This window comes from Xyrauchen texanus, chromosome 30 (assembly GCF_025860055.1).
Source record: "Xyrauchen texanus isolate HMW12.3.18 chromosome 30, RBS_HiC_50CHRs, whole genome shotgun sequence".
Classification (NCBI taxonomy): Eukaryota; Metazoa; Chordata; class Actinopteri; order Cypriniformes; family Catostomidae; genus Xyrauchen; species Xyrauchen texanus.
In genome coordinates, this window is record NC_068305.1 from 15,665,501 (window position 1) to 15,680,976 (window position 15,476).

The following is a 15,476-nucleotide window of genomic DNA, read 5'->3' on the forward strand; positions in this document are numbered from 1 at the left end:
AATAACATGTCTGCTGCATTGCATCTTGTTGTTCCAGTGTATCATCTATTCATTATTATGGGCTGTTATAAAATAGTATGTTACAAAATGTACAAAAGATTGCATAATCAAAATATAATGCATCATACTTTGTCATTATGTTAAGATTCGCTGCCCAACTCTGGAAGAATGTGCACAGTGCGCGTCTGTCTGTTCTTCAGGTGGTTGCAGATTTTTTAGTGACTGTCTGAACAGTATATTTTCAAATAACAGGAGATGCCATAACCATTGCGTTTTAATATGCATGTTAAGTTGAAGTTCAGTTTTGAAGATGCTGCATTGTGTTCCATTTAACTGCGCTCAGTCTAGCTGTTTGAAACACACACCTGCTGTACACTGCCACATGCGCCTGGTGTGTATATTTACATTTATGCATTTGGCAGACGCTTTTATCCAAAGCGACTTACAGAGCACTTATTACAGGGACAATCCCCCCGGAGCAACCTTGAGTTAAGTGCCTTGCTCAAGGACACAATGGTGGTGGCCGTGGGGATCGAACCAGCGACCTTCTGATTAACAGTTATGTGCTTTAGCTCACTACGCCACCACCACTCCACCATGTGTATGTGTGTGTGTCCCCAAATGTTCCCTCTTGTGAGGAAAGCCGCTATTCTCTGTATTGTTGTTGCTGTGATTTATGAAGCGTTCCATTCAACTCGGAGAGCCTGAATATCCACATTTTAACTGAAGAAACTGTTAGTTAATTAAAATACAGTTGGTCATTGTTTGTTCATGTTAGTTCATTGTGCATTAATGTGCATTAACTAATAAACTTTAGATTTAAAAAATGTAATGGTATATGTTGTAACTGACATTAAGTTCATTAGTTCATGTTAACTACAGTAATGTTGTTAAATAATGTTAACAAATGGAACCTTTTTGTAAATTGTTACTGTAATTTACTGTGTGAGGCATAAACATATAACTGTAGCATATAAATTGCTAAAGTGGCATAGGGGAGGTCAATAAGCTGGAGCTGATGTAAACATGTATGGCAGGAGATGGCACTTGTCAGTAAGTCGGCATAATGTAGATGATCCTTGAATGCTGGAAGTTAGGGCTGGGTGATATGGCAAAAAACATTTAATCTAGATTTGTAATCAAATTTATGGACAATTTAGTATTAGATTTTTTCAACTTTTAAATGTTCTCCAACATGATTCAAATTGCTTGTAATTTATTAGAATGCAGAACAACCTGGTTCAAGAAATCCAAGTTCTTTTCATTATAGGAAAAAAGGTGTGCAAGAAAAGTGTACCACGGGGGAAGTTGTCAACAGTCTGTTAATGTAAAATAAATTAAAATCTAATGATCCCAGATGCTCAGAAATAATAGAATAAGAAAACTGAAAAATTATTATCAGCCAGTGTAGGTATTCATTTGATCTAAAGTCTATCTAGAAAGATATCTAGAAATCAATATCTATAAATGATCAAGTTTATCATGAAAGTTCTCATCATGTATATCAAACAATGTGTGTGTATATTCATAAACCCTCCAGCGGTTCACACTGAGCAGCGCAACAATATGAAATCATTTATCATTACAATTCAACTCGCAAAGTTTGTCAAAATGAACGCTTGCCAAATGTTGCTATAGATGCAGTACACTAGAAACACGTCACAGAACAAAGCAATAATTTGTGATCTATCTGAATCATCATGGTAAAAGGAGCGGTGGATGTTTGATTCCCCATATATAGCCTCTACATATGATTTGAAATGAAGCGCCCGTAACGGTCACATAACTAACGCTTTTTTATGGGTAAAAAGAAAAGAAAGGAGACTGTTCATCAACATGCGCACAACGAGGCCAGTTATGGTCTGAAGCCGATGTTTACATGCATGATGGATGAAGTTGAGCTACAATCACACACTTTACAATCATTCTGGGAATATTGCCGCTGTCTTTTATATCAGTCTCCATGTTTTTAACCTGTCATGTTCAGTTGGAGCACGCCACACACGTGCAGCTGATCAGATTGGGAGTGGCATTTGCTGTGAATTATTTTTCTCTTGCTTATTCAGTCTTTGATGGATATACAACATATCTAACTATATAATGTTGATTTCTCAATTAAAAAAAGAATCGAATGCAAATTCGAATGAATCGGAAATACCGGCCAGCCCTACCAGAAGTGTACAACATGCCGACATGTCACCGCGTGATCATGTTGCGCTCTTTTCTGTAGTGACAGACACAAATCAGTGCACTGATAGAGGGGTGCGATTTCACTGTTTGCGCAAGAGATTCATGACTGAATTGTTTGTAAAATGTTAACTGTCGATTATTTCCCTTGATATTTCAATTGTGTGATTCATTTAGATTAATAGTATTTACACACACAAATGTTTATTTTGTGCGGGGGTATCTGCATTGTATATTCTGTATGATGGCTACAAATTCAAAATAAGCTGTGAACTTAGTTTCCAAATTAGTCCTGGTTTATTGCAGCTTTATACATCAGTAAATCAAGACCGCACCTAAACTTCACATTGGCCCTCTTAGTAGAAAAATTAAATAAATAAAAATAAGCATTTTTAATACATTGAACACAAAACCAAATTAGCTATGAACATGTCTGTGATCAATGATTATCCACGGCAAAAATAAATGTGTCGCAAATAGGAAAAGTTGATGCAACAGGAGACCTTAATGAAATGCTGTAATTGACACTTTGCATGATTAGTAATTTCTGGCAGCTGTAATTGTAATTTTTTAAATTTATTTAATTTATTTTGCATCCCTGTCTTGCGTTATTTAAATGCTTTTGGACAAGTTGCGTATTTAATTTTATCTTCTATAAGCACTGCCGAAACAGCCGTAAACAAGCAGACATCTCTCTTGTTTTGTGACTCACGTTGTTTTTATAGTATCTTATGGCATGAATGTTGATATTTTGAGAAAGTTTCTTAGAAAAAACAGGTAAACTTTTAAATGAGAATATACAACAAAAATATTTCTTGAGACTTGTATGAATTGCGTTCTGTTTTAGTCTGTATCATGTGAAAAATATTTACATCCATCAATAAAGATTCTGTAGTTGAATTGCCGAATCATTAGGCAAACTGTTATTAAAAAAAAAACTATATAGTTTAATGTTTTGAAATGACTGAGTACATCAAATATGAATGGCACGTAAACGACCCATCTGCCTTTGAAAAAAAAGTTTAATGATTTTGTAACCCAGGATATCACAAATCTAATAATCTGCTATCATGCACAATGACATAAAGTTGTCTGTGTGATCCAGATATTGTCGAATTTTATTCCTGAGTAAATACTCTTTCATTCATTCGTAGTACACCATACAGACTAGTGTGACATTTGTGTCACAGATGCTGCTCTCGATTTGAGCTCAGCTTAATGTTAAACTTGCTTTCATAATGGCTCTTTAATAAGTAATTAGGCACAGCTAAATTTAGGTCAGAAGAACCTTAATTTAACCCTTGAACTTAGACCTAGTCAATAGGGAAGTATTTACCCCAATCCGGGGCCTAACACAGAACTCTGCTTGTCCGCTCTGAGTTGGAAAACCATTAACTTCTGGGCTTCGAGACCACCACAGACATTCAACATTCCCCTGAGGCACAGAAAGAGAGAAGGTGACTTACACTCTCTCTTGAACTGATTGCACATTCACTTATTGCACTCACTCAAGGGGAAACATATGTCTTGTATATGAATATTCCCCTGCCAGAACTGTTTCCTGTTTGCAGAGTGTGCAGCCCTTTACGTCGTAATCTACTTCAGTGTGGACGCTAGTAATCAGAGAACACCCATCTAAATATCTGGCCATTAATGTTGCAATATGTGCAGCAAAACGATAAATAAATAGCCTCTGAAGTCAGCAGCCAAGAATATTTCATTTTGCGCTCCACCACAACACAACAAATCTGTGCTGTTAGCCACTAAGCTAGAGTCTTGGACAACCGCATTCCAGATTGCAGCATTAATAATAAATACTGAAGAGATGATGTAGATCAGTTGTTCCCAACTGGAGGGGCGCAGGTCTGTTCTAAAAAGGGTTGCCAGCAGCGGGGAATTACAAAGCTACTGTAAGTGCAAATAACCATAAAATCGTGCCTTGAAAGAATAGCATATTAAATTTTAAAATGGATGACAAACCTTTTACCAAATCTTTTGTTGACATCAGAGAACTTGACTAAACTAACTCCACAGTGTTTTAGCACAAATCCAGCTGTCCCTTGGTAGAAGCTAGCCAAATAAGACAGAAGCCAACATGCATAGATTGCATAGCATAGCCTCATCCCTAAAAACAGTTTTGAATGTGTTGAATGTTTTATTATGATCGGATAGCTGTCCGATCAGTAAATACGCACAAGCGGAGTTAAGGAAATATTGTAATTACAAGTTACAACACATTAAGATCATAGCATGACATCTCTCTCCCCTTTCTCTCTCTGACAGAGGAATAATGATGAGAATGGGAACTGTTCTGGGAACAGTATGGAGTTTCCCACCACTAATCTGTATGAGCTGGAGAGCAGAGTCTTTACTGATCACTGGTCTATCCCTTACAAGAGAGAGGAATCACTGGGCAAGTGCCTCATTGCCTCCACCTGCCTGGCCCGACTGGGTGAGTTCTGATTTTTCCTGTAAATATCAGTAAGTTTTCAAATTGTGATTTCCATGCCTGGAAAATTTATGGAAATTTGTCAAATGTTTAAGTCATGGAAAAATTGTGGAAAGTTCTGTAATAAATAAAAATTGTTCTAATTTTCTCAGCTTTAAAAAATTGCTCTGTGAGTGTTTGTGTAGAGTAAAACTTGCCCGCAAGCTAGCACGGTAGAGGCAGACCGATAAATCAGTTTTACAGATTAATCAGTGCTGATAGTTGCTTTTTGGAACTATTTGCTATCTACAAAAATCTATGCCAACAGCTTCCGAAATGTTTTTTTTATTTAATCCTTCTGTGTTTCTCTGTGGCCAGTGCTGGAGGATTCTAGTTAAAACGGCTTATTTCTACAACAGTGGTTCCCAATTTTTTTCAGTCAAGCCCCCCTTTACTAATTGAAACTTTTTCAATTTGATTATTGGAATATCTGATGCCAAACCATGCCAGTATGTTTCCTTACATGCCCTTTAGTTTACATAGATATTTCATTGCTTAACAGTTACATTTGTAATGCAATAATCACAAGAAAGGCCATGGATGCTCATTACAGTGGTTGTTTTATTTGTTAAAAATAATAGCACTTGGGCTGCAACTAATGATTATTTTTACAACGACTAATCTAACAATTATTAGAGCGATTATTCAACTGTTAGGTTGATTATTACAACGATTAATCATTAGCTCTTAACCAATTATTCAGCTTGTGCCTAGACTTAAAAGGATGTATTAAATGTGCTTTCTAACAATAAAGAGTCATTTAGAGAAACATTTCTTTAAATTACATTCACTGAATTCCAAGGGAATTTTTTTTTTTTATTATTAAGTTTAATTCAGTAAAAATTCACTGCAAAAAAACCTATTGTAATCAAGAGTATTTGTCTTGTTTTCCACATATTCTCTAAAAGCAAGTCTAAATATCTTATATGTTGCTTCTCAGGTAAATGTAGCGTGTTTTAAGTAGACTGTTTTTAGATATTTTAAAATATTAAATATTGTATTCAACATTCTTCAATAACAATTTTTCTTCTGCACTATAGCTACTAATGTAAATGTACGTATATTATTTTTGGAAAGCAAGGCAAAAAAGACTGATCAAAAACTTTGTTGCCATGTATAATGGACTAAGACTACACACTCTCACCTTTATTTTCACTTCGATCCAACTTTAACACAAGTGACACATAGGCTACAGTATATTATGATTCAATGCATCACAATCCATCATGTTATTAATCTAGCTATAGAAAATTTGTACGAGGGACTTGCGTCCCCACGCCAGAGGTTGCCTCAGTCGTGTGCAGTTTCAATCTCTCCCCCTTCACGTGACTCATAGACTTGACGCTGACTGCACAGAGAAATGTCATTTTCGTAATTTGTTTATGAAGCACTTCCTTATTATTTGAACTTTAATAAAGGATGCATTAAAGATATAATACCAGGTTGGTTGCTTTTTAGATGCTCTGACATGCAGGTTTCGATTAAGTGGAACGCCAGATTCTTCTCTGCTTTATTTCACAATGACAGTGCTTCTATATTTCCTTATTTAGCATTTTTCCATTATAATTCCATTATATTTTGTGATCTACATGAACTGAAGCTGTTTGGAAAGTTTAGAGTGCATTTGGACTTGCATTTTCTTCCTCTCCTCAGTGAGGCGCGAGCTGCTCTGCTCCTCTCTTGCGTCATCATTAGAGTTTCATATGATCTCATGTTACATTAAATGAGATCAAACATAAAGGTGTTAGGAAGGGTGTTGTTGATGTGTAGATGTGAAAAGTCTTGTAACTGATACTGGTGCAGGCGTTTTCCCTTTCTCTTCTCAGAGCTGTTCAGAATGTCAATGCTGTAGCCATTTGAAATGGTTGAATTGCTCCATAGTGTTTTAAAATAGAAAATTCTCTTGAAGAATTCAAATGGATTGTATCTGTTTTGTCATCTGTGATATGAGAGAAGACCAGTTTAATGAAACAATCATGTGATCCGCTGTGCGCTATCCTGTCACCGGGGCTCACATATCAAGGGAAGGCTGGTTGACGGCCGTTACACCCCAGATATAACGTATGATAGGTCAGAGCGCGTCTCACGTGTGATTCTCGGTGGATCGCGTGACACTCACGCAAAACCATTTTTTAAAAGGGATGGTTCACCCAAAAAAGTACAATTTCTCATTATTTACTCACCCTCATGAAATCCCAGGTGTTTATTACTTTTTCTTCACCAGAACACATTTGAAGAAAAATAGAAAAAATTATCCTTAAAATGCAAGTGAATGGTGATTTCTTTTTCACAGACAGTCAGCATAAATGTCATCGATGCGACTCTTGCAGTTAAATTAATGTCAGCTAAAGTGATAAGATCGCTTTTGGCGTGAAAATTATAAATATTTAAGTACTTTTTAACTAAAATCCAACGCTTCAGGAGAGGGTGGAGTCCAAGCGGTCTCTCGTGTGGCGTATTCGCGTTACCTTGGATACCGAGGTAATTTTACTTTCTCCACTTGGTTGAGACATGCAGGATGAGCACACAAAACACATTATTGTGAGTAAAGAAACAGATAATAATAGATCTAAACCAAAATCAACCAAGTTTCCGTACTGCGTTCCTCCCCCTCACTTGTAAACAGCACTGCTCTTCCGGTTGTGACGCACGTGCATCAGTTCTCACGTGTTTCAAATGCCAATGCGATTCGTCACACGTGTGTGTACCGCTGACGACTGGATGCATAATTTAGAGTAAAAAAAGTACTTCAATATTTATCTTTTTTGCACCAAAAGCGATTAGATTACATTCATTTAACAACTGGTGTCGTATGGATGACGTTTACAGTGACTGTCTGTGATTTTTGGACTTTCAAAAGAGAAATTGCCTTTCACTTGCATTTAAAAAGGACCTACTGAGTTAAGACTTTTTTCTATTTTTCTTCAAATGTGTTCTGATGAAGAAAGAAAGTCATTCACACCTGGGATATTATGAGGGTGAGTAAATAATGAGAGAATTTACATTTTCTATCCCTTTAAGCACCCCACGCTCATCCATGTTCCAGATGAGAAGCATATTTAGTGCTTATAAAATAGCAAAAGTATCATATATATGATACTTTTATCATAAAGTTTGCTTTGGTGAACAAAATTTTGCTTCAGCGGCCGCACAATAATTTTCAATACAGGAAAAACCCTGTTCTCTCAAAAGCAGAGGATTTAACAGTGGATTTAAATAATATGTTAAAATGTACAACAAGAAAACAAACTGGCATGGCAGCCATCTCTCTTCAATGAGAGCCTCTGTCCTCTACAGACTCAAAAGCCCACCTGAAATATATCAGTCAATTGCACAATTGACACTCCGTTGGATTGGAAGCATGCTTCAAAAGTTTACGCCTAATAACTATATTATATTACTATTTTATTTTATGGACTTCTCCAATCCCACTGTCTACCTGTGCCTCCCCTGCTGTGCCCTTGGGAGGCGCACCTCACCCTTTGGGAACCACTGTTCTACAGTGTAACAGCGGCGTCTAGAGGTGAAATAAAAACAGTCACTGACACCTCGTGGGGATTTGGTTTATCTAAATCTTTTAATCATTGTCTCCAACTACATATCTTGTAAATAATAATAAAACCTCATCTGGTAAAATATATATTAAAACGTTTAATCTGTATACACTCACTGGCCACTGTTTTAGATACACCTGTACATCTACTTACTCATGCGATTATCTAATCAGCCAATCATGTGGTAGTAGTGTTATGTATAAAATCTTGCAGATACAGGTCAGGAGCTTCAGTTAATTTTCACATCAACCATCAGAATGGGAAAAAAATGTGATCTCAGTGATTTGGACAGTGGCATGATTGTTGGTGTCAGATGGGCCGGTTTGAGTATTTCTGTAACTGCTGATCTCCTGGGATTTTCACGTGCAAGCTAAAAGAGTTCTTTCAAGCTAAAAGAACTTCATATTTCAGACACCTTCGATTGGCTCTTTTTGTTGTGCTTCATCTAGATTTTGGGCACAAGAACATGTTTGATCTGAACGGCCCCAATTTATTTACAAAAAAATGATACATGACAAAGTAATGAAAATCTTCCCAGCTAGCTATATCTTTAAAAGTATATCAAAGTAATCCTCATCCAGTAATCTTGATTAACTGAAAAGGCCATGAAAATTAATTTGTCAAAAAGGGTGGGAACCCTGTGGTTTGCGTACACTAGATCGAAATGTCACATGTAAGAAAAAATTTCTCTCTCCAGGCTTGGCTGACCCAGATGAAAACTGTAAGAGATTCATGGACAGATGTATGCCTGAAGCCTTCAAAAAGGTTTGTTTGTGTGTTTGGATAAGCAAGGATGTAACAATGGTGCAGACTATCTGGTGTTTGTCAGAAAGTGTTAATTAGTAACAGTAAGAGATATGATGAATAATTAATATGTTAAATGATCTTTTAGTTGCTGATGTCCAGTGCAGTACACAAGTGGGGAACAGAGATTCATGAAGGCATCTATAACATGCTGATGCTGCTGGTGGATCTGGTTGCTGAGAGAGTCAAACAGGACCCCATACCCATCGGACTCATGGGAGTTCTTACTATGGTACACACCAGTGTTTCCTTCTCAATCACCACAACAACACAACATCCTAAATAGGTTTAACGTGCCGTTAACTATTGTTCCTTGTATTGTGATATTGGCAGGCTTTTAACCCAGATAACGAGTATCACTTTAAGAATCGGATGAAGGCCTGCCAAAGGAATTGGGCAGAAGTGTTTGGAGAGGACAGCATGTTTGCTGTTTCTCCCAGCTCCAGCTACCAAAAGGTATTATATGTGTACATGTGTGTGTGTGTGTGTGTGTGTGTGTGTGTGTGTGTTTGAAGCTTAGGTAATGAGTGAAAGAGTCAGTACATTTATGAGTAATGAGTATGGTAACTGTTTTGGAGTCAGTAACATTGTGTTAGTTTATTTGTCCGAGTACGAGACCTGTTAACTGCACAGAAATAAAAAGACATTCATGTTTAATAAAATGAGCTTTACAATGTCAAATGTCCTGAGCATATTCTCTTAGATAAAATGGTATCTTTTGCAATGAATGAAGCAGAGATTGCATAAGGAAACGAAATAACTAAATTTTAGGAATGTGCAATATTAACTGGCCATCATTGTCTTTTTGTTATGATTGGATAGGAGCCTCATGGCTGGCTGGTGGATCTTGTGAATAGGGTAAGTTCTTCAAATTCTAAGTATTTGTGCAATATGATGATGATGATGATGATGATGTACAGTCAGCCAGTCCTTATTGCAAAAATAAACCCTTTCATGGTATTACAAAACATTATTTTGTGATGATGACCTCAGACTAGTCAACTACATCTAACGTAGTCGACACTGTCAACCTGAAGTCAACTAGTCACACACCACGTGATTTATAATACGTGTCTTTAGGAAATACAGTGGGTTTGAAGCCCGGTGGCTCTGCACTGAAAAGGCGCAGTGGCTCAAATATGCTGAAGGCTGTGATGGTCTGTCGGACACACAATAAAAGTCGCACACACAGAATGCACATCGGTTGGTGACTTTTTTTACTGTGTCGCTCTTCTCAACAACAGAGTGCATCAACGTATTAACAATAATCAAACACATTCTCTGTATCTGTATTGCACATGCACATAACATTGTATCAGCACTGATAATGTCCAATGATCGGACGGAATACATCCCCATTGTCTACGTTGTGTGTTGGGACATCTGACTTGGATTCTGGTCGCTCATTTAAGAATGCAGTTTGGTTGTTGTTTGAGGGTGAAATTTCATCACTAGTCGAATTCGACTCTAATGGGTTGGACTAGTCGACTATAAAAAAGCAGCAGTCTTGCAACCCCAGCTGACTGTACATTGTTCCTTACTTATATACCTCTTATTGCCACAATGGATAAAAGCTGTCCTGTGATCAATGTCTCTGTTTGACTTTTGCAGTTTGGAGAGATGGGAGGCTTTACAGCAATTCAATGCAAGCTCAACCAAGAAGAGATAGAGATTGGGGTAAGACTGTGCACTCTGTAAGATTTGTAACAAGTAGAATATAAAAGATCAAACCCTGTGCCTTAACCACTACACATCTTAAATGTAAAGGTAAATGTTGAGGTTACAGATTTCACAATTAGAGGTTGATAGTGGATTTTGCCAATTACGATAACAAAGGTGGTAGAAAAGGCAAAGAACCGATTTAGTTTTTATGATTTTACAACTTCGTTACCATGACGATGTAATGTCAACAAAACCTAAACTGACTAAAAATGATGATTTATACAACTTTACAGCTCATATATTACACAAGTTTTAGAATAATTAATGCAAGTTTAAATGAGAAAGCACGGCTAACTGCATTCCTGACATGGGTCAGACCCTCAGATGCATAAATGCCGGAATAAATGGAGATGTCTAAAACACTTTGATTACCTTTTTATTTTAACAACCGCTAGTAAATATATTCAACTCATCAATAGGCTGAAGAGACGAGGTAAATCCACCCCTTAAGTCCCAATTCATTTAAATTGTAAGTGCCTCACTGTGACCTCAATTTGTGCTTTTTTTAAAGAAAAGGAGGGACGAGTCAATGCATTTTTGTGGTAATCAACATTATGCCACAAATTCTGTCGATCTGTCTTACTTGAACCCAGAGTATTCCTTTATCAGTAGAATCCTCCAGCACCGGCCACAGAAAAACAGGGAGGAATAATAATAATAATAATAAAAAATATTACAAAAAAAACAAATTAGCAACTATCTGCATTTATTTTTGCAGATAACCAATAGTTCCTAAAAGCAACTATCGGCACAGATTAATCTGTAAAACATATATATTGGTTTACCTCTAATCCCAATTTTTTGATTGAATGTCTTTGGCAAGTGAGACTTGTGAGCACAGAAAAATGAAACAGCAAAGAAATAAATAGACAGTTCATATAACATCAGAGAGAGAGAGAGTGGAGGAGCAAGAGTGTTTTTGGAAGAAGAAAAGCAGTATGAGGAAGATGTTGAGGCAGACAAGAGAGAGTTGAAGGAGGGCAGAGATTCTATTATAGTGCATGTGCCAAAGAGCCCAGGATGTGTTTATCACCATTACAGACCGCATCCTACACACAGCAGAGAGTGAGAAAGAGAGAAGACACGAGGGGGATGAGAGAGAAAATGAGATGCCACATTAATTCCTGTAGCTGGAAACAACAAGAGGCCACTTATTAACACACACACCTACAGAATTGCTTTAACCACTATTTTCTCATCAAGCCCTCACAGGTAATTGAGTCATCTGATTAACATTGAGAATTTGATTTAGAGGGTTAATCCCGAAGAATTTAATCATACAGCCGTAAATCACCACGTTAGATGCTATGAATATGTGATATATTTGATAGAGAGAGAGCCAGATAGACAGACATATAGATGCATGCTAGACAGATAAATAGATGCTCTGAATGTTGGACGGGCTGATAATGAATGGCGCTGGTATCAGTTCCCCCTTAAATGAGTGTGTAAATGCTCCCCCTTGTCTGGGAGCTGAGAAGCCGTCTTGTTTTTGGTTCCGCCCGTTTGTCTTTTGAAGGTGGGCATTAGCATGTCGTGGGTGCCAGGGCTGAGAGATGGAGCTGGCGACAGGGAAAAGATGCTTTGATTTAGGATTTGCATATTAACAGCATTAACACAGGAACAGGAAGTTTGAGATGAGCGTCAAGAGGGAAATTTCTTTTTACCAATAAACACGACCTGCTGTGGCCACGTAAAGGCAACTCTGCTGGTGTTTTACCAGATACAGTATCTCACAAAAGTGAGTACACCCCTCGCATTTTTGTAAATATTTGATTATATCTTTTCATGTGACAACACTGAAGAAATGACACTTTGCTGCAATTTAAAGTAGTGAGTGAACAGCTTGTATAACAGTGTAAATTTGCTGTCCCCTCAAAATAACTCAACACACAGCCATTAATGTCTAAACCGCTGGCAACAAAAGTGAGTACACCTCTAAGTGAAAATGTCCAAATTGGGCCCAAAGTGTCAATATTTTGTGTGGCCACCATTATTTTCCAGCACTGCTTTAACCCTCTTGGGCATGGAGTTCACCAGAGCTTCACAGGTTGCCACTGGAGTCCCCTTCCACTCCTCCATGATGACATCACGGAGCTGGTGAATGTTAGAGGTGCTCCTCTACCTTCCGTTTGAGGATGACCCACAGATGCTCAATAGGGTTTAGGTCTGGAGTCATGCTTGGCCAGTCCATCACCTTCACCCTCAGCTTCTTTAGCAAGGCAGTGGTCGTCTTGGAGGTGTGTTTGGGGTCGTTATCATGCTGGAATACTGCCCTGCAGCCCAGTCTCCGAAGGGAGGGTATCATGCTCTGCTTCAGTATGTCACAGTACATGTTGGCATTCATGGTTCCCTCAATGAACTGTAGCTCCCCAGTGCCGGCAGCACTCATGCAGCCCCAAACCATGACACTCCCACCACCATGCTTGACTGTAGGCAAGACACTTGTCTTTGTATTCCTCACCTGGTTTCCGCCACACACGCTTGACACCATCTGAACCAAATATGTTTATCTTGATCTCATCAGACCACAGGACATGGTTCCATGTCCTTAGTCTGCTTGTCTTCAGCAAACTGTTTGCTGGCTTTCTTATGCATCATCTTTAGAAGAGGCTTCCTTCTGGGACGACAGCCATGCAGACCAATTTGATGCAGTGTGCAGCGTATGGTCTGAGCACTGACAGGCTGACAACCCACCCCTTCAACCTCTGCAGCAATGCTGGCAGCACTCATATGTCTATTTCCCAAAGACAACCTCTGGATATGACGCTGAGCATGTGCACTCAACTTCTTTGGTCGACCATGGGAAGGCCTGTTCTGAGTGGAACCTATCCTGTTAAACTGCTGTATGGTCTTTGCCACCATGCTGCAGCTCAGTGTCAGGGTCTTGGCAATCTTCTTAAAGCCTAGGCCATCTTTATGTAGAGCAACAATTCATTTTTTCAGATCCTCAGAGAGTTCTTTGTCATGAGGTGCCATGTTGAACTTCCAGTGACCAGTTTGAGGGAGATTTGAAAGAGCGATGACACCAAATTTAACACACCTGCTCCCCATTATCACCTGAGACCTTGTAACACTAACGAGTCACATGACACCGGGGATGGAAAATGGCTAATTGGGCCCAATTTTGACATTTTCACTTAGGGGTGTACTCACTTTTGTTGCCAGCGGTTTAGACATTAATGGCTGTGTGTTGAGTTATTTTGACGGGACAGCAAATGTACAGTGTTATACAAGCTGTACACTCACTACTTTACATTGCAGCAAAGTGTCATTTCTTCAGTGTTGTCACATGAAAAGATATAATCAAATATTTACAAAAATGTGAGGGGTGTACTCACTTTTGTGAGATACTGTACAGGTGAAACTCGAAAAATTAGAATATCGTGCAAAAGTTCATTAATTTCAGTAATTCAACTTAAAAGGTGAAACTAATATATTATATAGACTCATTACAAGCAAAGTAAGATATTTCAAGCCATTATTTGATATAATTTTTATGATTATGGCTTACAGCTTATGAAAACCCCAAATTCAGAATCTCAGAAAATTAGAATATTACATGAAATCAATAAAAAAAAGGATTTTAAATACAGAAATGTCGGCCCTCTGAAAAGTATAATCATGCATATGTACTCAGTACTTGGTTTGGGCCCCTTTTGCAGTAATTACTGCCTCAATGCGGCGTGGCATGGATGCTATCAGCCTGTGGCACTGCTGAGGTGTTATGGAAGACCAAGATGCTTCAATAGCGGCCTTCAGCTCTTCTGCATTGTTTGGTCTCATGTCTCTCATCTTTCTCTTGGCAATGCCCCATAGATTCTCTATGGGGTTCAGGTCAGGCGAGTTTGCTGGCCAATCAAGCACAGTAATACCATGGTCATTGAACCAGGTTTTGGTACTTTTGGCAGTGTGGGCAGGTGCCAAGTCCTGCTGGAAAATGAAGTCAGCATCTCCATAAAGCTTGTCTGCTGAAGGAAGCATGAAGTGCTCTAAAATGTCCCGGTAGACGGCTGCGTTGACTTAATAAAGCACAGTGGACCAACACCAGCTGATGACATGGCTCCCCAAACCAACACATACTGTGGAAACTTCACACTGGACTTCAAGCATCTTGGATTGTGTGCCTCTCCATTCTTCCTCCAGACTCTGGGACCTTGGTTTCCAAATGAGATGCAAAATTTGCTCTCATCAGAAAAGAGGACTTTGGACCACTGAGCAACAGACCAGTTCTTTTTTCTTTAGCCCAGGTAAGACGCTTGACATTTGAAGCCCATGTCCAGGACCCGCCTGTGTGTGGTGGCTCTTGATGCAGTAACTCCAGCCTCAGTCCACTCCTTGTGAAGCTCCCCACACATTTGAATGGCCTTTTCCTGACAATCCTCTCCAGGCTACGGTCATCCCTGCTGCTTGTGCACCTTTTTCTTCCACACTTTTCCCTTCCACTTAACTTTCTATTAATGTGCTTTGATACAGCACTTTGAGAACATCCAACTTCTTTTGCAATTACCTTTTGAGGCTTTCCCTCCTTGTGGAGGGTGTCAATGATGGTTTTCTGCACAACTGTCAGGTCAGCAGTCTTCCCCATGATTGTGAATTCAACTGAACCAGACTGAGAGACCATTTAAAGGCTCAGGAACCCTTTGCAGGTGTTTAGCTGATTAGAGTGTGACACTTTGAGCCTACAATACTGAACCTTTTCACAATATTCTAATTTTCTG

The 15,476-nt window shown here is 38.6% G+C and overlaps 1 protein-coding gene across 1 annotated transcript in view; it reads left to right on the forward strand.

Moving 5' to 3' along the window:
• Positions 1-15,476, forward strand: part of LOC127623900 (ubiquitin carboxyl-terminal hydrolase 24-like) — a 111,570-nt gene that overhangs the window by 7,238 nt on the left and 88,856 nt on the right. Inside the window, exons 3-8 of the mRNA XM_052098495.1 lie at positions 4,471-4,639; positions 8,927-8,994; positions 9,122-9,265; positions 9,367-9,489; positions 9,856-9,891; positions 10,645-10,710. Coding sequence (XP_051954455.1) covers positions 4,471-4,639; positions 8,927-8,994; positions 9,122-9,265; positions 9,367-9,489; positions 9,856-9,891; positions 10,645-10,710 — 606 coding nt within the window. The remainder of the gene's footprint in view (positions 1-4,470; positions 4,640-8,926; positions 8,995-9,121; positions 9,266-9,366; positions 9,490-9,855; positions 9,892-10,644; positions 10,711-15,476) is intronic.